Here is a 16376-nt window from a genome sequence, read left to right as displayed (position 1 = left end):
GTACTGAAGTTAGTGTTAAAAACTATGTATGTATTGTACCAATCCAAAATACAAAGACGTTTTTATATACATGTATAACATATATTTTGTCCATTAATCAATAATCCAAAAATTTAGAGTGGAGACTATGCTCACTTTTGAAATTGAGAATTTGAAATACATTCACTTCGATTTCAGTCACTCACATCGACAAACATGCTTTATACTAAGATTCTACCAAATAAATTAGATTTTCACATTAAAAAGAGGTAGTAAATGAAGTAGTATTGTCGGTGGCTAACGACCAACGTTATAGCATCTCCTTTCAAATCAATTTATGAACTTTGTTTTATTCTCACCCCAAACAGGATCTCCCATTTAAAGAATTCCATGCATGCTTTATAAATTTCTTCCAAATAAATTCGATGTTCACATTCAAAAGAGGTAGAAATATCAATGCGACCAACAGCCCGAGTACCGCATAAGTCCACCAATCATCGAATATTGTAGCAAATGAAGTAACTTAGGTGGCTAACGACCAACGTTAGGACCTTCTATCAAATCAAGGTCAATTTATGAACTTTCTTTTATTTTCACCCAAACAGGACATCCCATTCAAACAATTCCAGTACAATCTGATGACGTCCCCATCCTTTTTTTCTTCTAACGAAAAGGATAACCATTTATCTTGGTTTTTTTTTTTTACGGTAAGCTCTCCTCGGAGCGTAATTTGGCGCGATCCGTACGGGTCTCGGCCCCGCAACACACGATGTGTAAACACGGTGTTTGCTCAGGTCACTACTCGGACAACGAGTGATGCTCGTCATCATGTACGGAATACGGGTCAAAAGGACATCTCAATGCTGACAAGTATTTCTGATCGCCACACAGACTAAACGAATTTCTTTCCTCGCAAACACAGAAAATAATTAGCTTTCTTTGCACTGGAGACCAATGTAAGCAACAAATATTGGTCTTGTCTGAGGGTTTAAGAAAAAATTGTCAAGGATGCATTAATCTTTTTGGTGCTTTTTCTGGACTGCGTCTTTAGTCCGAACATACTGCTAGTAGTTTTTGTATGCCTCAAACCAGCAGACCAGCAGGTTTTTTTTTTTTTTAGCAGCACAGGGGTATACACCCGTTATCTGCTATTATTGTGAAATTCCTGGCAGATTTCTGATTTTTAACAGGATATCGAATTGTTATACATGGACAAATTATTGCAACGTCCACACAAGAAGAAACTTTTGACTTCAATATCGAGGGAAATCACTAATGGCACTTTCAATGATATAATAATTGAAATAATTCTTAATTGATGTAAAGCACTTTTATAATACAGTGACAAACTATCGCCAAAAACCTATAAAAATCCTACTGTTTTGGGTTCAGTTTCAGCCCAGGTAATTTACACAATAATTTAACAATCAGTAGAAGCGAAAAATCTGAGTACGAAAATATCGTCTTTGAAAAGGAAAAATCACGATTTAAAGCTACAATAATTATCTATAATCTAGAAAATAAAAGATATACCAAATTTAAAAAAAAAATAATCACCTACAATATTTTTGGCATTTTTGAAACGAACATTTTCCGATTCGTCAACACCAGTTATTTTGTCCTTTACTCAGAACATGCACTATTCATGTCTTTTCCCCATTTTGTTGTTGAGCATTCAAGTTGTTCAAAACCAGATTCATATCAGGGGCGGATCCAGGAATTTTTGCAGGGGAGGGGGGGGGGGGGATTCGTACCATACTTTCAATGGGGGCACTGTTCAAATCCCGGACACTATTACAGAATAGTGTACAAATATCCACATAACCCAGCTGGCGCTGTCAGAATTTTGTGCACAGGGGGTCATTATTAAGAGTATACAGTATAATTGTTTTGGGTGTCAGAGCAGGGGGGGTTTCACATTATTTTGTTATGTATTTCTATGACCCCCCCCCCCCCTCTGGATTCGCGCCTGCATATAATGTAAAATGCACTACAGTTTGCCCCCTCCTCTGACAACATTCCAAAATAACCTACTCGTATTAACTTATCATATATGAGCCAATCATCCTTGCCTATTTACACAGTTATTAGATTTGGTCATCGAGGAGGCAAAGGACAGAACCAGTCATCAGTATAGAGTGCCAACATGCAATATGATCCGCCAAATTGCTTACAATATAACTGCAACCAAACCTACACACTTCACAAAATATCAACACTCTTCACATTACTACAGCTATTACGTTTAAAACTCAAACAGATATTTTACAGTGCAGTTTATTTAATACTGCATTCTTTTTATATACAATTTTAAGTCTTGAAGGATTTTAAGGGGATTTAGAACAATATGTGCTTATTAGTTGTTAACGTCTGTGGCACAAAAAATCAGAAAATCAAAAGTCTCCTCCAATCCTAGAGTTTTATTTCACAAAATAGGTGAAGTGCTTGTAAGTATTACATCCATTCTTAGTTTTCTGTTATCAGACCATAGAATGACTAGGGCTAAGTTACTTTTTTTTTGTTTATCAGTCCAAAAGTTTACTCCTCTCACAACCAAAACATGTTTACTGACAAAGATTTCGGTTACTTGATGTATATACATTTTTCATGCACCGATAGGTAGGTCGATTCCTGTGGCAAATGCTGCAGCTGAAATGCAAAAAGACAATTGAAGAATGATGAAGTTTGCAGACAACAGTGTGGGAAATATTCTTTAAGCTCTGTCACTGTCTCTGTTTTTCTCGGTCATGTCCACTTGTCTGTCGATAGGTTAGGGTACAAAAGCGTGACGCTTCACCTTTTACCTAAATGTTGTCGTAAATTTGTTCTAGTATTGATCCATGTACATTATTATACACAATTACATAATTCATTGCATTTTGCTCTGTATAATATGTTAACACGGCATTGTAACATTTTATTGTGTGGAAATGGCAACATTGACATAAATGTTTCTACTACTGTTTCTACTACTACTACTACTGCTACATGTCACTTGTCGGTCGGTCGGTCGGTCTGTCGTGCTGTCTGTCTGTCTGTCTGTCTCTGAAAATTGACCAAAAGTATGGTGTTCCATATCATCGGCGTCGCATTTTTTGGCGCAGGGATCATTTTGATAGATTTCATGCAAGACTTCTTGCAACACGTCCAGAGCTTATTTTGCACTCGCATGTGTTTAATTAAGACATACATCAGCTCCATAAAAAATTTACAATATTGAAGTTAGTATTGTTTGGGCTCTGTAATAGTTTTCATACACTGTACACCCTGACAACGTAGTACTTTGACAAATCCGGTACATTCACAGTTTGACAGAAAACTTTCTCGACAATTTCAAAGTAGAGGATCAGTTCTTCAGGCGACTTCAGTCAGAATATGTCATGAGAAAGATATTGGGCTATAGGGCCATGGCAGATTTGTCCTTTGAAAAAATAAAGGTAGAATTATAAGCAATGGCAGCTATTTGGAAAATTTTGTAAATTGCTTGTTATTCTACCTGTATTTTTACAAAGGACAAATCTGCAATGGCCCAATAGCCAAATATCATTTTTAAAGAGGTTGTGGAATGCTCAAAGACATTTCCGTCATTTTTGGGGTATATGTAGCCTAAGGTGTGATGAAATAAAAACGACTATTGTGTCTGTCATAAAATGAGTACAAAAGGTACTTTTCAGAGCTATTTTTCAGGTACTGGTTCGACCCGAACGTGCAATTTGTGTAAAAGTCGTCGTTGGGGGCAGCAAACAAAACATACTAAATCGTGACGTAATAAACAGGACTGTAGTATAAACGAGTCCTGTTTATTACGTCACGATTTTTCTCATTTTACAAAGAACCCGACGACTGTTGATTTCAATTATGCGCTCGCCGACCAACAAATTACTCGATGAATTTCAGTTTTATAAACATATAAACGCACATTACAAAAGAATGGGACTTTGTCATTTTGATATATATGGGTCTACTCTACAATAAAAAATATAAAAAACAAAACGACTTTCAGCATTCCACAACCTCTTTAAGATATACTCTGACCGTGTGCCAAATGCCATGCTTTTATCATCAAAGTGAACAACCCCCAAATATTATCCCTATGTGCCCCACTAGACACCCCAAAATCAATCAAAACATTGTGACAAAGCTGTGAGCTATTTCATGGAGTCCGATCGGTAGCCCAGCTCATAACTTTGAAAGACGACTCTGGGGCCTATATCCCCTCATAAAAATGCACCATTATCTATCTGTCTATTACCAGCTTGGACTGAAGGTCATTGTACGCAACCTCATACCTGACACAGTGAAATCTCGATAAGTCAAAACCTCTTAACTCAAAAACCCTTCTAACTCAAAGTAAAAACTCATTCCCGCCAATTGTTGTTGAATAGAAAATCCATTGGATAACTCGAAACTCTGCTTAACTCAAAATTTGAGCCAGTTCCACTGAGGTTTGACTTATGGAGATTTCACTTTAGTAACAGCAGAATCCCAAAAGTCAGGGGCCTCAACATTTAGAAAGTTGATGTCAAAAACCGAATGGAGAGACAACACCAAGCTTTCAGAAAATACAAAACGTGATGGTAATACATACATCAGTGTCAGCATATTTCAGCCACAGCTATTTCAGTTCTTGTAGACCGGTTTAGTAAGTTTCTCTGCAGGAGAAAGATAAGGTATAAGAAATTAGATATCAGAAGAAGCATTTTGCACATGCTGTTCTACTGGGTGACCCCCCCCCCCCAAAAAAAAATGCAACCCTTAAACATTTGCCTTGAAAAAAAAAGGGATTGGTCGATTTTCTTGTTTTTGGTATCAGATTAATGCTGAGAGCTTTTTCTTTCAAATACTGAAAATATCACGAAAATAGAACTTTGGGTTGCAGAGAAAATACCAATTATGTGAAGGTAGTAATTTTTCATCCTGTACACAACAAAAAAATTACCACAAAAAAAAGGTAAGGGATTTTCACTGAACCTATTTGTGAATGTCCTAATCATAACAAACAACATGGCACATAGTATAACAAGATTACAAATGAATTTGATGGAATTAACTTTTATTTTCCACCTGAACAGGTATCTCATTTTAGTCCTATTTTAAACCTTTTTTCAGCATCATAAATATGTCAAAATACTGAAGAAATTGCACAAATGAAGGATGATTGCACGGTAGGCTTACAATAAAATGTTTCACTGTTTGAAGTACTTGTGTACAGGATGAAAAATGACTACTTTTACATAATTGGCATTTTCTCAGCAACCCAAATAGCTTTCCGCTTTAATCTGATACCAAAAACATAAAAATCCACCAATCCTTTTTTTTTTAAAAGGCAAAAATTTAAGCATTACATTTTTTTTTGGGGGGGGGGGTCCCTGTAGTCCGAAAATTTTGGACTCTCACTATTGTGTATGAGAGTTCTAAACTTAAGGTATCAAAAAACAATGCAATACAGGAAAATAGACTGGCACCTGAAACAACTAGTCCAACAGCCCTTCAGTACTGCATTAATCAACAGTGCCAAAAGAAACATCTGGCATGTCTGGTAGTGTCTCAATTTCTACATGTTTCTCCATAGTCAGCTACCAGACTAATGAAGAGGTCAGTCTTTTCAAACAGTTGGATCATGGTTGGACATGTAAAAGTCTAGTCATTGGCCTCAAGTTGATATCACTTGACTTCCCTCTCGGGTGAAAAATATTGAAGAAAAGTCTGCTTTAAAGATATAGTCCATCATTTGTAATTTGTGCATTTTGTTCGTTTGAAGCAACAAAATCTAATGAAGGATGCTGAACAACTAACCTGATGAATTTCAGCTCAGCTTCAGCTGTATATTCCGAGAAAAACAGCATTCTAGGATCTCAATTTCAAATCAAAAGTTGCTGAATCATGTTGCTGAATCATGTTTTGAATTGCAGCTATATATGCGATGTCGCGTACTGATCCGATGAACTATAGCAAACGCGCGCGCTGCGCCGAATAACAAAACGAACTACTAATTTAAAATTTCCTACGGTGCATCTTAAGACGCACCGTTGGAAAGGCCTTCTTTCGTTGATTACTTCAAAATGATAGCTTGCCAGAAAGATTAATTTCACAGGGAGTTTAGTCCACTTACTGTCTTTCAACCAAGTATGTTTTTCAACAATAATACGCCAGTTACTTTTCCGGATGGCTGCAAATGATGGACTATAGCTTTAAACATTGAGGAAAGGATGTAGAACAGACAAACAAACAAAGATACATACTGTCATGCTGGGTGACCGATGACATCTCAGTTTTCTCAGTAGTGGAGGAGAAGGCCTAAATGTGGGAGGATAAACAGCAAACATCAGTTGGATTTCATTGATTAAAACGTATGTGGAGAAACATCTTTTTTATTGGCTCATGCGAGATACTCATTTGATGATGGGTTTGTGGTCACACCTCGATCCAATGTGATGAACCTTTTGTAGGACACATCAAATGTCATTGTTGTTTACCTATTTTTAACTATGAGTTGCCATGGAAACATGATAGGCATCTTTGAGGGTTCTCTCCTTGATAATTTCTCAATGTTTTCACCTCTAACTAAAAGTGGGTTTATATTATTAAGGGAAGTTGTCTTTTTCTTCATTACGACAAAACTTGCTTCAACAAGTTTCTCTTTATTCTGTTGTTCCTTGTGGTCCTTGAGCGTAAACTGATCACAATTAATTGACATCGTTTACAGGCATGCAACTAGGAACTTAGAAACAAAACAAGGAAATTCAAAACCACACACAACTTTGTGCAGTATTTTTCAATTTGTAATGGCATTCATGAGAAATAGAAAACAAAGTTGGAAATCTGTGGATCTGAGGAAAAGTAGCATTTCTGCGTTTATTATTTGATGATTTTCTAGAAGTTTATCATGTACTTTAATATTTTTTTTTTAATTCAAATTGAGCCAATTCTTGATTGATAATTAGCTTGTGGGGTTTTGGTCTCGTTGTGTTGCCTAACTTTATCCAGGAGAGTAGCCAACTCCCATGACTTCCAAAGTGTGCCAAACTAATCATTTTAGTTTTGTCTTCAATGTATAACACTCTGCCAACTCATGACTACTGACTTCCTCTACACTAGTCATGAAATCCCATTCTCTGTGGCATCTCTGCAAAACAGGGCAAGGATCTATAAGGCCTAGATTTAAATGGTAACTTTCAGGGAGTGGTCATTAAGAGTTGACCATAATTTTTAGTCCTTTAAATTCTGAGAGTTGAGGGGGCTGATTGTTGAACCACAAAGATTTAAAAATATCCAAAGGACATGCAAAGCAGAAATGTGATTGAATTCGCTCCCCATTTAAGACTATATATCACATGAGTAAAATAGAAAGATTCTCGGTTTTTGTTTATAACGAGAGCTTGACTGCCATTTCACATCTCGTGTGGTCATGTGTAGCAAAAAGTTCTGCTCACCCAGATCTTGTTGAATAGCATGTTCTCATCTCCAGAGGCTCCAACTTTGCCAAAGCGTCGTCGCATCGCTCCCTTGACCTGCGTAAAATATTTAACATGACAAAAATGTCAAATTTCCTTTAAAATACCGCTATCTATTTTTTTTTATTGGAATTGTGATCAAGTCATCATAAGTGACAATTACAGTCCAGATAAAAGTGCAAATGAAAGACCATTGCGGGAAATATATTCCTAGCTTCCACTTAATTTTAAAAAATTACAGCAGAAGGGCTGGATATTGTCTGACATTAGGTAGTGCTTTTCATCCAACATTCAGCATATATGCCAACAGACCATTTTTCTAACAAGAACAGAAATTCTGAAAACAACAAGTGGGGGGGGGGGGGGAGTGGTCAAATCCCCTTCCCCTCAGATATGCTAGTCTCATGTAGCTAATTATTTGAGCCCAATCTCCAGCGATTCCACTTTTGCCTCAGATTGCTTCAGATTCTAACTTTTTGTCACATTCACTGTGTTAGAGGATAACACTACAATATCTTCCAGCCAAGAAGATTATTTACATACCTCGTCATTGAGTAAGATGTGAAAGATGAACAGGAACACGCCCTGAAATTAAAAAGACAAATGCCATTAGTTGAACAAAATCTTATGAGGAATAATTCATGACGATGACTCTATCTGTGACCCTCAGCTACAAGCAAAAGTGTGAGATCATTGGGATAAATTCAGACACAGTTGTTTGATTTTCAATCATTTAAATTGATTGATTAAAGCTAGAATATTCATGCGCGGCAAAAACAAAAATTAACGGGGACTTCTCCCAGCTTATAACAAATCATCACTGACGGCACGAGCTGACACTGAGGCGCTAGTGGATGTCAGTGTAGGAAAGCTGCATAATCAACCATTTCGGTTTCACAAACTGACGCCTGGGTGTGCGCGTGCACACCGACAATGAAGCGTAATAGAACAATTTTCATTTTTGAAGTGACACGCAAGCATGTAGTGGCAATACAACTCGGATAAAAACACTATGAAATATTTGACACAAATTTAATCCATCCCCATAATTGTGGGTTTACACAACCATTTAATTAAAAAAACAATTTTACTAGTGAAATTAAGATCAGTGTCAGTTTGTGAAAAATGTAAATAACAAGGTTCTTTAAAATACGCACACGTGTCATCAGGCACACATGAACAACTGAGTGTCAGTTCGTGGTGTCGGTGACAAAATTTTGGACACTTTTTTGCACTCTGTTTAGTATGTCAAAGATATACCAAGTGAAGAGACTATCTGTAGAAAGAGAGGTGGTTTTAGGAAGAACCACAGCAATGACCAATATGCTCTTACTTGCACCAGTTTCTTCTAACTTTTCAAACACACCACAAAAGGAAACTGACTAGGTGCACTGTAATCATTTTAAAGCGAACAAGAAATTGACTGATGGAGCGGGTCTGAACCTGCGACCTCTGTATTGCCATTCCTGTGCTCTACTAACTGAGCTATCCAGCCCTATGTTGGCGGTTCCCCATTTTGTCAATATCTTTGTTCAAGGGCGCTATAGTCAGAAGCCATTAACTCATATATATGCCATGTAGCCAGAGATCACACCCAAAGTCACGATGCTATAGAGCAACATAACAATGCCGTAAACCTGGGAAACAGCAAATGGGGATCTTCTTACGACAATAAAGGTCATAATGACAAAAAAGCAGAAGTGTGATTCTTCTAAGCATGACACTGCTGCTTTTGAGTCACTTCACACTATACAGACCAGGGCCCAATTTCACGGCGCTGCTAAGCACACGATTTTATGCTAACAGAGCCTTCGTCTATTTCATGGAGACCGTAAGCATAAGCACAGCAAAAGGCATGCTTACCGCGGAGGAAAAATTTGCTTGACGCAGTAACGTAACAATAGAAATCTCCATGCACACGCGACCGTTAGCACACACACGCCGTGAAATAGTGCTCAAGGTTAGCAAATTTTTCTGCTATGCTAAACACAACTTTTCTGCTAACTGTTAAGCAGCGCCGTGAAATTGGGCCCTGTCCGCAAACTTCTTCCAAGAAGCAGGTGTTTCATGTATGCGATTTTCAGGTGATTTTTTTTTAGCTCAGCAGGATTTTGGAAATAGTTCACCGCGCTTACAAAATTTGAAATATAAGCATTGAAATACCTGTAAGGAGTTGAAAATTGCAAACAGGTACTGGAAAAAGATTCCAGAATCGCCAAAAGCCAGAAGTCCAAAGATCCAGGACAGTCCAAGGATGGGCAGCATCACGACAACAGCACGCAGGCCCGACCTGAGGAGGAACATAGAAAAAACATCTGAACATTTCATGCATGAACAGCTATATTAGTGACGGACATTACTGGACCGAGCCCAGTCTAATGTGGCTTTTGCCAACCGGGATTCCCGGGTTCCTATTCATGAGCATCCCACTGAGATAATGGCTTCTCAATCAGTTAGGGACCATAAATATGTTCGCACATACGGCGGCAGGCATAATTTGTCCTTAATCATACCATGGAGCCTTTTTTTATAGCTCCATGCTGCCTCCCATCAGAATTTAAGTGACGAGTGACGAACCAGTTAAGTGCTGGAGAGCTACCTACATCTAAGAAAGCCACATTAGACTGGGCTCGGTCCAGTAATGATTTGTGCATAGTCTTAAGTAATCGTCAGCAAGTTGAAGACCTGCGGTTGATTTGTGACGTAGGTTGCATCTATGCGCCAATACTGAAGTTCGGTATTACGGTATGCAATGTGACCTGCAGGCTTGAATCAAACAGTCAACTAGGTTTACCCCAACCATTGTCAACTAGCCAACATTCTATAAGATTTTTGTCAAACTTCGTCATTTGCTTTTTGTGCATCTGTTTTTTTTTCTACATTTGAAGCAACGAAATCGCACAAAATCTAGAGAACATGGTAGATAACAAGTTACAGGTGAAACTTTCAGCTCAGTGTCTAAAACACATTTTGAGAAAACAGATACACAATTTTTTGCGGTCTCATCATAATGGATTCCTTGTAAAAAAAAGTGCACGTTCAATGATTGTTGTCTTTGGAATGATATCATATCAGGCTGAATAAATTCACAGGGTATTTGATATCATCCCTATCTTCACTTTTAGCAATTTTTAAAAAAATTAAATATGTAGGTCCATTTCAGGATAATTACCAAGGTTCCTACGTGCCTTTAATAAGGGAAAAAACATGTGCTTGGGAGGTGTTAAACACTATGTTTAAGACTGGTTGGAGTCTGGAATGCTGATAATTACCCTCGGCACCGCCTCGGGTAATTATCAGCATTCCAGACTCCAACCAGTCTTAAACATAGTGCTTAATACCGTCTAAGCACATATGTATTCCCATTCATAAATACCTTTTATTTTCCATCAAAATTTCATGCGACACTGGAAAAGTGTTTAAGACCGGCCAGCAATGACTTTATCATCCGTTTAAGACCGGCCACGTGACAGGCTCTTGACCAATGGGAATGGGTAAACTGTCTTAGGTATTTATGAATGACAATTTCAAATTTTTTCAGTTTTTGAGAATTAACATGTTGTGTTTGGGGTTGATCTTCAGGATAAGATCACAAGCCTTAATTACTATAATACCGGTACTCATTCTATAGTCCTCTAAACATATCTCTTCACCATAATGTAGTATAATCTTAACGGTCCAGTCTTCTTACTTGAATTTGTCCTTGTCGTTCTTATCCTTGAAGACCTTGACTGAGACGAAGGCCTTCATAGTCAGGAATGTCACAAATGCATTGAACTGAATGGAAAACAAGGCAGGTAAAATTATGTAAAAAAACAAATACAAATGCTTCTGTTCAATCACCAGAACCATCTTTTTTTGGGGGGGGGGGGGCGGGTGCAACAAAAGTGTTACATGGTGCTTTTTTAATCTGTTAGTTCTTTCTAATAATGTTTCTGATAATTCTTTTTAATAATGCACCATAATAATGCACCATAACCCCAGGCTGGACTCGAACCCACAACCTGCAGAATTACCCACATACCACAAATTCAATACCCTTAACCACGAGGCCACAGCAATCCATGGGAGACAACTAATTGACAATTAGTATTTGCTTGGGCAGAAGGGCATGCCCGTTGCCAAGGGGGGGGGGGGGGGGGCCTGGTGGGGCCAGGCCCCTATAGGCGAGCAATTGCCCCTCCCCACAGCAAAAGCCATATATGTATTTTTGTATTTTTTTTATAGTAGTCGGCCCCCTGGTTGGTACTATGGCCCCCCCCCCCCCTGATGCTCAGGGTGCCGGAGAAGGGCACAGTGATGCCCCACCCCACCCCCACCCCATCCACTCAGGATCTGTCAATGCGTTAAGAGAAGGATGCCCTCACGCCAAACTTACAATGATGATCAGCATGGCTGGGGCTACAAAAGCCCAGATGCCGCTTCCCTCCACCGACAACCAACACCTGGGGAATAAAGAGATATAAATACAGTCATTTATAGTCTTCCAACTATCAAAGGTATCATTTTCCATAATTAAAATCACTACAGTTCTCTTCACCATGTCACATGTCTCCTTCACGCCCAAATATATAACAATCTCAACATTATTATGAACATCTTCATCCCTTAGAAATTCATTAAAAGTCCATTTCTCTGTGAAAAGATCTTTAAGAGATGTTTCACGGACATTTACATGGGGCTCATCATAGTATAGGACTAAACCTGTAAGGGTATTTTCACGTTTTTTTAATGACCCTGGCCACTGAGGATTATCATTGGTTATACATAACAGTACACTGGGTCTATCTCCATGGGTAAACAAAGGACTTTCTTAAGGCTGTTTTCACGGACTCCTAATCTGGCTTAATATGTTAAAAAATCCGTGAAAATTTAGTTAACTGTAATTTCAAGGGAAAATGGCTCTTTAACAAATTTTTAAGGGATGAAGATGTTCACAGTGATACATCATTATACTTACAGCTCCTTGGTTCCATACACATTGTGGTTAATTCCCGCAGTAATGGCCACTACAACAGCAGGGGCACCTGTTGAACAAAAAAATTAACATTTACAAACATAATCTGACAAATTTGATAAAGAGTGGTTTAATTTCTTTATCTCCAACGATATGAAGCTGTGTTGGTTTCACCTTTGGCTTAAAGTGGTTTTAAGACGTCTGCTTCCATAAATGACGGATCTTAAAACAAGTGATCCGCGGATGGCATGTGTCGCCTAAGTTTTGGATTCTAGATGCTATGTGGTGCAACTCGGAGGCATTTCCTTGCAACTTTCCCCTGAATTTTTGAGCAAAAGTTTATCAGTGCAACATTGGAAACACAATACCATGGGGGTCATTAAAAGTGGAATTTGTTTGTGGTGATTTGTGTTGTTTTTGTTTTTTAATTTCTGAAGGGAGCATGATGGGGGGGTCATTTGAACAGGCCTGTAAAGTTAGTCGTAAATTGTGCACTACGTGCACGGATTTGTACATGCATGCAGTGTTTGTTTCTGTCCCAATTGGGCTCTTGTCAAAGCAGTCACAAAAGTCACCATCTACTATTCATGTATGGAGTCTATATGAGTGGACACCCAATGACCTCATGGCTTCTGATGTAAATTGGTTGCCCCATGTTGAATACAGTGCCAACTTGTCTGTGTGCAAATAATTAAATTAGTTAACCCGACATCAAAGGTCATTAGGACATTGACAGCCAGGCTGTGCTCTGACTCTTTATCCTTCATGAGACAATGAAATGCTAGCGTTCAGACTAGCTCTCAATTCGCTCTTTTCACACTTCCGCCATGGGCATGCAGAGCCTCGATCTGGCAACTTTACACAATAAATACAGCCGGTTCAGTGATTCCCGTGTCGGTGTTCAGATCACTGGACCGGCTTTTTTTATCGTGTAAAGTTGCCAGATCGAGGCTCTGCATGCCCAATGGCGGAGTGTGAAAAGAGCGAATGGACCAATCTGTTAAGTCTGGCCCCATGATGCAATTTTTATCATAAAAATTACGATGAATTTCCAACAAGAGTCCCATATGCATGCAGCTCTGTATGAGGCGCGCATCTTGTACTGTAGTGTGGCACTGCTGAGGTACACATGTGATGTGTTGCCCAAAAGTGGACAGGACCTAAAACAGTGGAACGTCGCTTTACCGAACACCACTATACTGAACATTCCGCTACACCGAACACCAGGCTCCCAATTTTTGTGTACAAAACATACCAAACGTTGTTGTTGTAGTAGTAACTACCAGGGCGTGCAGGGTGAAGTTCTGCAGGCCGCTATTTATTGAAAAGTGAGTACCGGAGCACCAGCAGCTTAAAATTGCTACACCAAATGATCGCTATAACGAACAATTTCTGTGGATACCGCAATGTTTGTTATAGCAGCAGATGGGTCTACTACTTGGCTTACCCCAGCCCAGGATGCAGAAGTAGATCAGATCCACAACGCTGCCAGGCCTGGTGGCTCTCTTCACCTTCTGGTACAAGTAGAGGCCGTTGCACAGCATCCAGGCCATCACGCACAAGAAGAAATAGTGAAGCAGGGCGGCTACGGCCTTGCAGGCATACTGAAAATAGAAACCGCCCCCAAATTTAGTCTTAAATTTAGTAAAGGAATCCAATCTGTGTAGGATTGGACTGACTGACTGAGGATTGTTCACCTTTTCCCTCTTTTCACAGAATTGCCATATTGGGATAAAAAGCTGGGCTTCACTTATAAAACAAAGTATGTCTGTAGAATACTGAGCTTTTATGTACAAATCAGTTCAAGTGATTGCTGCTTGCAACACTTTCTCAATTTTGTATCATTTCCTGAAGAATCTAAACATTTTCCTTTGAGATATAAAAACCCTGAAATGTTTTTCAGATATCATATCTTCATGTGTAACTGATGATTCTTCTTTTTTTTTTGGTCACATGTTGAGACACTGCAAAACTTGGTCTATGAAAGCAACATATTTCATCCTTGTTTTACAATCTTTGGGCTGAGCCAATTGACGTTATTTCCGTAGGCAACCAGTGGCGTAAATCTGTGCCGGCGAGTGGCAGAGGATGGGGATGACCAAAATCCGAAAATTGCCCTCAAAATGAAAATACCTCAAAATCGGCATTTTGTTTTCTCTCTTACGTATGAACGTGACAATTGATTAACATATGCCTGGGTTTTTTTTTGGGAGATTGCCTGGAACAAGGAAATTGCTAATAGGGTCCATTAAAATGATGGGTGTACAGGTATCCTGTGCCTTGGGAAAACTACCATTTGGCTTGGTTATGTCACCAGACAATTTTTTTTCCCAAGCCTCAAACCACTTGTTAACACAATCTTACCTCGTTAACCTTTGCTGTTTCTATCCCGGCAACAAACAGCAACTGTGCCAAGAACAGAGCCACACACAGATTCTTCACTATGCCCATACGTGTGGAGTTCAACTCTCTACAAATTAAAAAGTAAACAAATTCAACCAGTTAGACCCCCTTTACACAGGGCTGCCACCTTTGGGCCTCCCTTGTGTGACAATAAAGCTGGCCAGGTTGCCGTTGGAGGCTCAAAGGAGGTCTAATGGTTGCCTAGGTCGTTCAAAGGTGGTACACAGGATGTTCAGACATCGCCATGAACGCCATATGGTCGCCGTAAATTTTTGAACATGTTCAAAACAGTCGCCGAAGGTCGCTGAGGAGGTTGGTTGCTCAATGGCGGCTCAAATGAGGCAGAAGGGAGGCACAAGCATTGCCGTGGTTGCAGAATGGATGCACAATGGTCGGCCAATGGTTGCCATGTAATAGATCCGTTCTGTTGCAATTTTATCGTCAATCTGTGTGATGCTTCTGCCTCCTTTGTCCCTCCCTTGTGCCTCCTTTGGCCGACCAATAGCGTGCACTGAACGATGACGGTGGCGACCGCTGTGCCTCCATTCGGCGACCACGGCAACCCTTGAGCCACCATGGCCGTAAGTTGCACAGGGGAGGCAGGAAAGTGGCTCAGTGGATGCACAGGTCGCTCGTGAAATGTTTATAATCATCGTGAAATGGTTTATAAGCATCGCGCGACGGTTGTAAACATGCGCACTACTGCGGTGATCAAGCATTGCTATTTAGGTATGCTGTGCAGTGATACCACCGCGCGAACACGCAACTACCGGTATCAAATGGGAAGCTGCCGTTTTGTTCAAAGATATTAATATTTACACCAACGGTCTAATTTACATAAAATGGTCACACCCCAAATGCTGCAAACTTCCTGAGACGTTACTGCGAGAAAGTAAAAAAAAAAAAAATGGTGCAAGGGCGCTCTACAACAATGCAACCATCGCCATTGATCACTGACGTCTTGGGCCAACACTATCCGCTCACACAGACACGATAGCCTCATCAATGTGTTCCTCTTCCAGTGCTTACCGTAAGACGATGAACAGGATGATGGCAATGACTAGGCACAGCAGAGACAAACCGCATCCAATGTAGGAAATGATGGACAACAGCAAAGCGTGGGGTCCTTCCAACTAGCGATACAAAACACAAAAATATAACAAATAGATGTTGATTTCCTCTTTCAGCATGGTTGAATTCGGCGTTTCTCGCGGCGGTGCGCCATTATGAGTTTGCCACGGAGAGTCAATTTTTTTAAGTTTCCGGTCGACAAAACATGGCCCATTTGAACGAGTATCAGTAGACAACTTGAGCTCATTTGTTAAGGATTGGGACATAGCGTTCTGTTTATTGATAAAAAGAAAAGAAAACACCATACTGATAAAAAGAAAAGAAAAGGGCAAACACATTCTCAAATCATATGTTTACGAAACTACTGACCGGACAAACTAACAATTTCAAATAGCCCACGCTGCAAATTTGTCAACCATCTCCCACAATGCACTGGGAAAAACTCTCCGTGGCAAATTCTTGATGGTGTACTACATTGTGAAACACCCAAATTGAAGATAGAAAAGTAAAGA

The 16376-nt window shown here is 39.5% G+C and overlaps 1 protein-coding gene across 1 annotated transcript in view; it reads right to left on the bottom strand.

The window, feature by feature from the left end:
- Positions 1–2001: 2001 nt before the first annotated feature.
- LOC119736518 (adhesion G protein-coupled receptor L2-like) overlaps positions 2002–16376 on the bottom strand; it is a 42561-nt gene continuing 28186 nt past the window's right edge. Inside the window, exons 16-27 of the mRNA XM_038210534.1 lie at positions 15823–15926; positions 14755–14860; positions 13838–13994; positions 12394–12460; positions 11812–11878; positions 11125–11210; positions 9597–9723; positions 7977–8018; positions 7413–7490; positions 6222–6276; positions 4568–4631; positions 2002–2628 (exon numbers count right to left, since the gene is read on the bottom strand). Coding sequence (XP_038066462.1) covers positions 4600–4631; positions 6222–6276; positions 7413–7490; positions 7977–8018; positions 9597–9723; positions 11125–11210; positions 11812–11878; positions 12394–12460; positions 13838–13994; positions 14755–14860; positions 15823–15926 — 921 coding nt within the window. The 3' untranslated portion in view covers positions 2002–2628; positions 4568–4599. The remainder of the gene's footprint in view (positions 2629–4567; positions 4632–6221; positions 6277–7412; positions 7491–7976; positions 8019–9596; positions 9724–11124; positions 11211–11811; positions 11879–12393; positions 12461–13837; positions 13995–14754; positions 14861–15822; positions 15927–16376) is intronic.

This window comes from Patiria miniata, unplaced genomic scaffold (assembly GCF_015706575.1).
Source record: "Patiria miniata isolate m_02_andy unplaced genomic scaffold, ASM1570657v1 HiC_scaffold_10, whole genome shotgun sequence".
In the NCBI taxonomy this organism is placed as follows: domain Eukaryota; kingdom Metazoa; phylum Echinodermata; class Asteroidea; order Valvatida; family Asterinidae; genus Patiria; species Patiria miniata.
This window is presented reverse-complemented; position numbering and strand designations above follow the sequence as displayed.